The 11494-nt window shown below is 37.6% G+C and overlaps 1 protein-coding gene across 2 annotated transcripts; it reads left to right on the plus strand.

Moving 5' to 3' along the window:
• The first annotated feature begins 1458 nt into the window (after positions 1-1458).
• arl8bb (ADP-ribosylation factor-like 8Bb) lies at positions 1459-11005 on the plus strand. 2 transcript variants are annotated; one of them, XM_046874944.1, is made up of 8 exons: positions 1459-1599; positions 2089-2245; positions 7179-7259; positions 8242-8315; positions 8415-8508; positions 8861-8928; positions 9224-9294; positions 10742-11005. In XM_046874944.1, the coding sequence occupies exons 2-8, from the start codon at positions 2123-2125 to the stop codon at positions 10789-10791; spliced, it is 561 nt and encodes a 186-aa protein (XP_046730900.1). In that variant the 5' UTR covers positions 1459-1599; positions 2089-2122; the 3' UTR covers positions 10792-11005. The 2 variants fall into 2 exon arrangements, with proteins under 2 accessions (XP_046730900.1, XP_046730899.1); XM_046874943.1 differs by lacking the exon at positions 1459-1599 and having other exon boundaries at positions 2001-2245.
• Positions 11006-11494: the final 489 nt, after the last annotated feature.

An 11494-nucleotide genomic window follows, 5' to 3' on the forward strand; every position in this document is an offset into this window, starting at 1 on the left:
AATAGATATGAATATGATGGATTTGGCCCAAAACACTGTCTTTCTACAAGGCCTACTCCATAGACTCTGAAATAGAGAAGGTGGCATGTGCTTTGGTAGAGCAACATGCATGTCGTAAAGCCCCAGGTTCAGACTCTGGATCGGAGGCATGCAAAATTAATTTGCAGCCTAAAATGGCGAGTTATGGTAAAAACTCCACAATGCTGGTTTCAGTGAGAAAACTGTGAATACTTATTCGAAGTGAGGTTTATCTAAAAAAAAAGAAAGGGCATCAGTAGAGGAGAAAGTGTAAAAGATAAATATAAGCTACCACTAGAACGGATTCTCTTAATCAATTGCTCTGCCTATATTTGTTGTTTGCTTTTTTGGATTCTCTAATAACTGTCCTCAGGTTTATGCAAAATTCTTACACATCAACTGTGCTGAGCCGAAGTCAACATTCCTGACATTGCAGGACAATCACACCAGGGGGGGTAGCAGAAAAGTACAAGAGTCACTGCAGCACAAGTAGGGGGTGGTCAACTGGAAGAACTACTTGAAAAACTGGATGCCCAGCTCTGTTACTTAATAATCTGTAGAATAATATTGTACTATGTAAATAAATATTGTAACTGTAAATAACAGTCTAGACATTTTGGGGCAGTTCGTGGTTTGGCCACCAGATGCCGCTACTGGTCTCGAACTTGCGGGTCTCGAACCTGCGGAAGACACTCTAGCAGTCTGCCACGGGCTCGAGCGACCCAGGTTCTCGAACCTTACAGGAATTAACCAACCAGAACCAAACCTAAAGGGGAAACTTAAATACACACAACAAACGAGGAGCAGGTGGAACACATAAAACAGTTAATGACTAGGGGATAGCGATTAGGGGCCCAGTAGCGGCATCTGGTGGCCAAACCACGAACTGTCTAAAAGAATACATTGCCAAAAGCTTGCCAAATCACACGTAGCAGAAAAATGTCAAAATCCTATATTCATGGTTTTTTTTTTTATTATTAAGTCCGGCAATATCCAAGACATATCCGTGCTATTCCATCCTCAAAGAACTTGAAAGCTGGTAAGACAGTAAACCTGTGCCACAGTTTTAATTTATTTTCCTAATACTTGAATTGATATTAGGTCATTTACATGTGACTGGCACTTTGCTTTATTTATTTGATCGTTTATCTATTTATTTATGTATTTGTTCTTTCCCAAGGCATACTTTCTTTTCTTTCTCACACTTGTCATTTATGTGTGTATATTTGTTTCTGTGTATGTATGTATTTATGTCTAAAAAAAACATTTTCTTTATATAAATACACTTGTTTTGATGACGTAGACGCATTTTCGCACTTGATCGAGAAGCCACCCCCCCCAGGAAGCAGGTCTATACGTCACAGCAGTTACAGAGTAGAAGTGGGCGGAGCTTATACAGCGATCAGCGATCAGAGCAAGTAATTACACCTACTTTATAGGTAGTAGTGCAACATGATGCACAGATTTTTTTAGTAGGTCAAGTCAAGTCCATTATTCTTTGTCATTTTAACCGTAGTGTACAGTGCAGAACACGTGTCCCAGGACCAAAGTGTTACATCTGACAACATTCACTAACAACCGGTACGATCTATTTTACATCGATCCTTTTAGTGTATTGAAGTCAACAACAACATCGTTTTGAATAAAGTCGACTTTTAATTGAGACACGCATAAGATGCACGTTAAGCAATAGTTGAAAACATAAACAATGTTAATGAATAACACTATAGTTTAATATTATTTAGTAGTGCATATATATATATATATATATATATATATATATATATATATATATATATATATATATATATATATATATATATATATATATATATATATGAATAAAGGTGATATGAGACACAGCCCGACTACGCGCACCGATTTAGGACGCGGCCCTGTGCCATTCCTGGTCATATGACCGACCGCGCGCGCACTTCCCTTCCGGAAGCTGTGTCACGGTTCGGTGCGGAGTGAAAGTAAGGAGGGGTAGAAGAGAGAGAGAGAGAGAGAGAGAGAGAGAGTTCAGATCGTGTGTTTTAGCTGCTCTTGTATGCGTGTGTGTACATCCAGATTCTGAGCTCTTTATCCGGAGAGTCTCAGCACCATGTTGGCGCTCATTAACCGGCTCCTGGACTGGTTCCGCTCGCTCTTCTGGAAGGAGGAGATGGAGCTCACACTGGTCGGCTTGCAGTATTCCGGGAAAACCACCTTCGTCAACGTGATAGCGGTGAGAGATATCTCACACACACACACACACACACACACACACACACACACACACACACACACACACAGGGCGGATACCCACCTCCACCTTCAGCTCTAATCCAATGCAAAACCCATTCCATACTTGTCCATATATACACAGCTGTAATCTCTACAGTTTAACTAAAGACTCTTTAATGCTGGTTTCCTCCACAATTCTGATTCGGATGTGTTGCTAGGCAACGCTCAGGTTTCTCAGCTTGTTAATTCAGTGAGAACCTTTTTTTCCTCCATAAAATGCTCCTGCTATTGGATATGCCTCATGTTCTGTCCTCTGAGCGAGTCACTTCCTTCTTCATAACTGTGTCATGGTGCCTGATCATGCATGCACTTTATCTCCATGACCTAACATTCCTCAGAATAGACCTTTTTATATTTATATATATATATATATATATATATATATATATATATATATATATATATATATATATAATGAACAGTCCTCCAGTTCGAAGTGTACACTGGATGAAGACTGGGATCCCTAACGAGAAGGCAAGAAGAAGAAGTTAAAAAAGAAAATGTGTGTGATGACACGAGGATGAACTTGAAAGGGGAACCAGGTCGTCTGCTGATGAGTGACGTGGGGTCGTGTGATTGCAGATCGTGGCCAGGCTGTAGATGGTGTTGTACAGTAGACTGCGAAGAAGAAGTGGCCTGGAATGAACTCGGGCAAAAGCTTCATGATTGCAGCAACAAATGAGTTAAAGCTCTGGGAGATTCCTGAGCACTGAAATTTGAAAAAAAAAACAAAAAAGTACTGAATTGGGAAAATGTGCTAAATATGAATATATTAATTATATGAATAAATATCGAGGAAACTAAGACATGCAAATAAATTGAAACAAAATGTAACACAAATAACTAAAACATCAGGCCTCTGGGGTGCTTTGTGCAGAAGGTGCTTCTTAGATGATCAAATCACTGCTTTGGTGTTTTTAAATACGATACGGATGATGTAATAAATTCGTAGAAACCTCATTATGATGATTAGTGATCCAATCTGTAAGTCACATGTCTTAGTCATCTGGCCTGCAGCATGACCTAGCTGGTTTCCTTATATCACCGCTGTGAGCCGATGTCAAGCCGACAAAGATGGCAAACGGTCCTGGGTGTGTGTGACTGTCTCTACAAACACTTACTTGGCAGAGCAGTCTCTCTTTTACACCTCACCTCGCTCTGCCTCGAGAAGCCTCTAATCGTTCTTGGCGTGTCTCTTTCTCAGAAGATGTATTGCAGTAGCAGAGTGAGCTTGGCTCTGTGCCCGTGACAAGTCTCCGGAATACGATGAATGGAAGATGTAAATTGGACCTTCCACTTTGAAAATCGGTTCCTGAAAAGCCTCGTGGATGTCTAGAACTGGAACAAAGATAGATTATAGAGCGAGCTTGATCAGCCCAATCGCACACACAGTGAAGGATCAAAACAAACTGATACATGTTTTATATCTGTATTCGGAAACATTCATTTTGTAAACAATTTGCTCATCCTTTTTTAGAACATATCTAAGGACCAATCAGACGTCAGACTTCGTTATATTATACACATTAGTGGTTGATTACCAGTATTGATAACTAGGTTGGACTGTACATGTTGATAACTGATTAATCAACCAAAAAATGAAAAATATAAATTATTACTTGATCACAAAAAACAAAAATAAAAACAGTACTGAATCTTGAAAATGTGCTAAATGGAATAAATATGAATATATTAATTGTATTAATTAATATTGAGGAAAATCAGACATGCGATTAGACCGAAACAAAATGTAACTCTCAAATTAAAATAAGAAAAAATCTACGTCCAAAATGAATGACAACAGACACTTCAGATGAGCAGCACATGGTGTCAGTGATTCGCCTCAAGAGGCCGCTGTCGTACTGTATAACGCAACCCGGAAAAACTATCAGTGTGGATTTTTGCAGATATCCGATAGTTAAGCAAAAAATAAATAGATATATGTATGCACATGCATAAATTCTATTTTTAGTATAGCATATTAGTATTATATATTTTAGACTTAATGATGTTAAGATTGTGGAAAAGCTCATGTAAGAAAATCATTTTTTACTAATAATTTTTTCCCTTATGTTTTCTGTATTAAACCATCACCAGGACGCTTAGAAATAACAATGGCAGCTAAAAATAATAATAATTAGACACGTGTTCAATCAGTTATTCAGTTGATCATGTTGTTTTTTTACTCAACACTATTTCCCTAACAGGCAAATCAGCAAATCTGAACACGTGTTGATGGTTTCGGTCTGAGGGTAGCCTTCTCAAGGAGTATATTCATTTTTATAATAATTAATTATAAATAATAATTTAATATTCACCAGACCTTCTTTTCTTCCTGTTCAGTTTTTGTTTTTGACCCCTGAGAAGTTCCACTCTCCACATTCATTTCAAAGGCCATGGAATGACTGAAAAACAGAAAGGAGGACTTTCAGGACACAATTTTGTAGTTTAGAGCTTAAGAATTTTATATTGGGGCTTGTTGTAGGTAAATCACGTTTGATCAGACCAAAAGCTCTGATGGACAAGCAGAACTGGAAAGTACCAGAGGTATAAGAACTTTCTGATTGTAGGGTATAAATGAATGTTCTACTGAAGCGCAGGCACATTTTTACATTTGATTTTCCTCATGCTGAACATTACCCCAGCTATATTACTGCAGGTGGTAAAAAGCGAAATCAATCCGAGGTCATGAGGTTCTTCCGTCGCAGCTGACGTGGAATTTCTGCGGTTCAGTCGGAGGTTGTAATGATTAGAAGAGCTCCTGTGGTTCCTTCGGGACGATTTTCTGATAGACAGTTTGTTGTAAAGGGGGATTGGGTGGGGTTTATATTAAGGGGGTGGTTACTGAAGTGTTACTTTACAAATCAGCTCATATATATCAATATCTGAATATCCAGTGGTGTTCATTGTGGTTAATTTATTTATGAATTAAATGGTTCTTGATTTTTTAAAATTATTATTTTTTTATTTTACCAACATTTGAAAGATTGTGAAAGTGCATGTTTCAAGTTTTTACAAAATATTTAGGCCACATTTAGGGGAAAAAAGGAAAACAAAAATATTAATACATATATTAATATGCAGACACCTGACCATTTGATTTGTTTGTGCTTTTTGCACATCCTATTCCACATTTAGACCCTATTTGCTGTTATAAAAACCTGCACAATTCTGGCAAGATGTTTTACTTAATTTTGTAGTGTGCTTGTGGATATTTGTGTTAGTAAAGTGTGTTTGTAAAGTCAGGTACTGATGTAGGTAAGGTGAGGAGGCCTGGGGTGCAGTCAGCATTCACATTCATCCTGAAGGTGTTTAATATGGTTGAAGCTCTACAGCAGATCTTTCCCTCCAACCCATTTTGTGTACAGAGGTATTGTAATGCTGAAACAGGTTTTGAGACTCCTAGTTCAAGTGAAGGGAGAATTCCTGTACAAAGACGTCCTGTACAGATGTGTGCCTCCAGGTTTGTTTTAACAGTTTGGAGAAGTGGCTGCCCATATAGTGGACATATGGACACTTAGTGGACACATGGCTGCCCATATAGTGAACATAATTATTTAAAATATTATGTTATATTGTTTGATTTAGAATATATTACAAAACACATTTATACCACATCAGCCACATATCCGTAAAGCTGCCTTTAGCCTTTCCCCCTCTGCTCCAGAGGTTTGATTTACAGCTGTTTTGGGTGAAATTCCTTCTTTTCCCCTACAGGAATCCTAATTACTGTTAGTGGATTAAATGCTCATTATTATCATAAAAAGGCTAGAATGTGACATACAGGAATGTGACCTAGATTAAGAATCTTTACAGTAGTAAAGAACATTTATTTTAAGAGACCTTTCGAAGAGAAATATATCATTTTCCATGTCCTATTTGTTCAGTTTAAAATTTTTTAACTAATCAAGTCCTGCTGCTGGACTCGAGCTCTGATCATCTATAGAACAAGTAAAGAATGTGACTTACGTTCCGCTGGGGTTTTTTCTTTTTAATTGCAGCTTATTGGATTACGAGGTTTCCGAATTTTGCCTGTGTCTTGAATAGTATAATCACTGTGTGGAGAGAATTACTGTAATGTACAGCTCAATATGGCCATTGTGCTTGAAAGAAGAAAGAACTTGTGGTAAAAAAAAAAGTCCAGATCTTGTACATTTAGAACCATGATGAAGGAGATGCTTTTCAGTTATCTCTTCAAAAATGTCTCTTACTTCTTGTCTATTAATATAATTAGAGGTAAACGATTCATCAGTTTTTCCCGATTAATCGGCACCTGGAGTTGATTTCTGGAACTTTCTGCAAAAAATCCATACTGATAGTTTTTCCGGGTTGCGTTATACAGTACGAGAGACCTCTAGAGGTCAATCACTGATGCCGCATGCTGTTTATTTGAAGTTTTTTATTTCTTTTTTTTATTAATTCACAGTTTTTATTTATTCTGCGGGTTTCTCTTTATTTCATTTTGAATGCATATCTTTTATTTTCCTCAATATTTATTAATATAATTATTATATTCATATTTATTTCATTTAACACATTTTCCTGATCCAGTACTGTTTTAAAAAAAAAAAAAAAGTTAAGTACTATTTTACATGGAGTGTTTTTTTTTTATTTGTAATTTTATTATTATTTATTTTATTTTTTTAATCCAGTAATTAAAAAAAACCTGTTGATTAATCGTTATATGCAAGTATGATCCAACTTAGCTGTGGGTATAAGTAAAATCCATCGGTTTACCTCTTATATAATACAGCAGGTTTCTAACTGAATAAAATACATAATAACATAATACAATACAAAATACATAGTGCCTTTACTTTTTAAATGACATTCTCTCTGTCCGCTTTACTCATTTCATCTCTTCTGTTGTGTAGTCGGGGCAGTTCAGCGAGGACATGATCCCCACCGTGGGCTTTAACATGAGGAAGGTCACCAAAGGCAACGTCACAATAAAGGTATCTCTCTCACAATAACACACACAATCAGATTCTTTTTTTCACCTGTAACTTTCTCTCTTTTGAACAAATAATCTGTGCTACGTTTTCGAGAATAAGAGAGAACTTTCGAGAGAAAAGTCCTGCATCAGCTTTACTTTTGAAAAGATTTGTTCCTTAAATTGTGCTCATTTTCACCTGGCTGCAATTTTCACTTCCTCCACATCCACCTTAATTTTATTCATGAACGATTCTACACTGAACTCCAGAACCCCCCGTTTTCTGCTTCATATGTGTGTATATATATATGTATAGAGCCAAGCCTAAAAATATGAACCTTTTAATCGTCTTAACAGCAAATTGTTGGTTATCCTGTGTCTCCACTTGCTCATAACTTTTGCTACAATTAAGTGTTTTGGTAAAAACGTGAAACAATTGAAATTCAGTTACTCAGCATTTTTGCTGAGAACATTGAAACCATGAGGATTAAAATGATTGGCAGAAAAGATATTTTTTATTTTTTTCCACTTAGTATCACCTCAAATCTGCTTGTGTATCAGCAAGACCATACCCGTACTTACTTTTGGGGATTCAAAACTATATATGGGAACTGGTAGCTCAGTGGATAAGATGTTGGACTTCTGATCAGAATGTCATGGGTTTAGATCCCATCTTCATCAAGCTACCACTGCTGGGTCATTGAGCAAGGCCCTAACCTTCATATATAAACCTGGATAAGGGTGTCTATCAAATACTATTTATGGTGTTCCACAAAAATTCCCACAAAATCTAGTGGAACATCTGAGAGTGGTGGTTACTATAACAGCAAATGGGGACTAAATGAATGGGATCTTAAAAAATAACAAATTTTGTAGTCAGGTGTCCACAAACCTTTTTATCCGTCTGTCCATCCATCCATCCATCCATCCATCCATCCATCCGAACCCTGTTAAAACCACCTGGCATTAAGTTTTTGATTGTTATATGTTTGTTTGTTGTGTAGATCTGGGATATAGGAGGACAGCCTCGTTTCAGGAGCATGTGGGAACGATACTGCAGAGGAGTCAACGCTATAGTGTAAGTGCTGCTTCCTAAACCGATATAAAATAAATGTAATTTGTTCTTTCACACTTAGTACAGCTTCACGTGTTTATCTCCACCTGTGGATTTTTTTAGGTACATGGTGGACGCTGCAGATCGGGACAAGATCGAGCCGTCCAGAAACGAGCTGCACAATCTGTTAGAAAAACCTCAGCTTCAAGGCATTCCTGTATGAGGTTACACTTTTGTGTTTGTGCTGCACAGTACAATCAATATTGTACATTACAATCGAGTATTCCTTATGTGAAGTTTTATTCTTTTTTTCATACTGTACCGGTGATTACAATTGTTTTAATTGATAGATCATGTATTCTTCTTTTATCCGTTTATAGTTGCATAAAACATTACTTTCCCTCCTGTAAGATTAGATCTGCCTTTCATAAACATCTCCTCACAAAAAACCATATCGACAATCCCAATCTCTGCTTAGATTTAGAACAAGCTCAGGAATATAATCTTACATTATGATGAAGTTGTGAATTTTAACTGGAGTTTCTGAGCTCATGTGCATGTTTTCTCAGGTTCTCGTTCTGGGCAACAAGCGAGACCTCCCGAACGCTCTGGAAGAGAAGCAGCTCATTGAGAAAATGTAAGCGTGTGCTCCACATTTTCTCTTTTCTGACATGGCTTGTTTCGTGCAGCCGAAAGCGTGTTTCATATTACACTCGTTTACAGTCATGTGACGGCAGTGAAATGAAATTGGGGAAAAAAAAGGAGCAGTAATTAAATAAACATGACATTTTGTTCTTCGTTTGTGCACAATCTACATTCTCAACAACGTGAAACCCCCAGCCCTTTCCTTTTATCCTCCAATGGTGTTTATTAGAACAAGCATCACCACGTGGTTAAAATGAAAATGACTTTGTGTCTGTGCCGCTTTTCAGGAACTTGGCAGCGATACAGGACCGAGAAATCTGCTGCTACTCCATCTCATGTAAAGAGAAGGACAATATAGGTGAGTGTGACGGATCTAACGGGCTGATACCTGATATTGTGCTTTCACTGCTCATTCTGTGTGTCGGTTTGTAATCGACACGCCGGTGATCGAGATTGTTTTTGCCTCGTCATGTGTGTGAGCGCATAATGAGAAAATCAATGCGATGAGATCAGCATGCACTCGCTCATGAAACGAGGCTGGAAATGAGCTTAAAAGAAACAGCACAGATAAAAATCTGTCTGATTTTAGTCCAGTGTTGTTTCTCAATGCTGCGCTCAACCTTATGCTAAATCCTCGCTTCAATATATTGGGAATAAACCATATTTTAGGGACCTATGGCTGATCCTTACTGCATAGCACAGGAATCACAGGAAGTAGAAAAACGATGACTTGTGATGTTCATACATCTACGATATAAAAAAAAAGTACCATTCAGAGATCAAATTCAGAGAATAAATTCATATTTTTTTTGTCCCACACACTTTATGAAGAGAATCAGAGGATTCCAGATCTGATCTATTATTATTGTACAGTAAGGGTCTAATGGTACTCAGTCCGCATCAGAAACACAGTTTGTACTGCGCACGTGCGAAAACTCGGATCTTGTTCTGCACATGCATGAAATCACTGCCGCTTCCCGTCATCGCGGTGTTTTTACGACAGTGTAGCGATATGGACTATTTTGCGTTTTATGTGCAATGAAAGGTGGAATTAATTCATTTATAAATAGATAAATTGAGTGGATAAAAGGACGTGAGTAAAGTATCCTTAAATAAGTACGACATAGCTTTAGAAAATTAAATATTAAATGTAAAACACATACACATCTGTATTACCCGACTATTACTATTTAATGTACTTTTTCCATTTATCTAATTAATTAATATATCAATAATTTGTGCCGATTTTATTGGAAATTGAATTAAGTTAAAACGTGTGTTGCGTAATTCGATTTAACATTTTTGAAAAATGTAAACTGTCGATGTTCACGAATGTTAATAATAATAATAATAATAATAATAATAATAATAAACGGCGTTAATAAAAACAAAATAACAAGCAGTTTTATGCTTTGCATTTCTTTCCCTGTAACTGTACCGGGGGGAAATAATAAACGAGGTACGTCCCGAACCTTGAATTTTGTGTACCGTTACACCCCTAATGTACAGTGTGATTTTATAACTATAGACTAAATGCTGATGGTTGTGTGTTTATGGTACAGTATTACTTCATGCTGGTGTAATAGGTCAGTCTGGATCTCCTGCACTGTTCTACTGCTTCTGTAACCGTGGTTATATTGATCTGCTCATTATGAGCTGTGGGGGGCTTTTTCTCTGTCAAATTAAGAAGAATAAGTGCTAGAGATGTGTACAGTGCTTTCTTTCTGTTTTATTTGTACTGGAAATGTTGGGATTGTCTAATGTCAGTTTCTCTCTCTCTCTCTCTTTCTCTCTCTCTGCCTCAGACATCACACTGCAGTGGCTTATTCAGCACTCAAAATCCCGGAGGAGCTGAGAGGACAAGCCGCTATCCTCGCCTCATCTGCGTCTCACCTTGCAGCCAAAACCCCGGCCTGCCCCTTCTCGGAGTCAAACCATGGTCCGAACAAAGCTCCAAACCCTGGATTTCCACCTATAACCAGCCTCTGGTCCTGCTTTGAGCTAGCGTGAAAGCCGTTTTAATTGTTTTTGTGGTTTTTTTTTTGTTGTTGTTTAAAGGCCAAAACAGAAACCTCAGAAACCTCATTCTGTCTCAAAGTACACCACCACCACCACCACCACCACCACCAAGCCCTACTCTCAACATCTCTCTCTCTCTCTCTCTCTCTCTCTCTCTCCTCTCTCTCCCTCTCTGATTGAGAACCCTGTTCTCTCACGTCAAAATGCACTGTTCAGGTTGGCGTGCACGTCTCGTCAGAGCCTTGTTTTTAATCGACGCAACAGCAGATTATATATATATATATATATATATATATATATATATATATATATAATAAAACATGTATATGAAGGACAAAGATATGTAGATCTTCAAGCACATGATCACATGCCTTTTCTGAGATACAGATTTAAGGTCATCTAAAAATATCCAATCCAACATGACAGCAGAGTCTGATGCTCCATAAAGCATCACAGAGCAAAACTTGACTTGGTCCACATGTGGGTTTGGTCTCGTTGCATGTACAGTTGGAGATACACTGACCAGGCATAACATTATT

Source organism: Silurus meridionalis, chromosome 19 (assembly GCF_014805685.1).
Source record: "Silurus meridionalis isolate SWU-2019-XX chromosome 19, ASM1480568v1, whole genome shotgun sequence".
In the NCBI taxonomy this organism is placed as follows: domain Eukaryota; kingdom Metazoa; phylum Chordata; class Actinopteri; order Siluriformes; family Siluridae; genus Silurus; species Silurus meridionalis.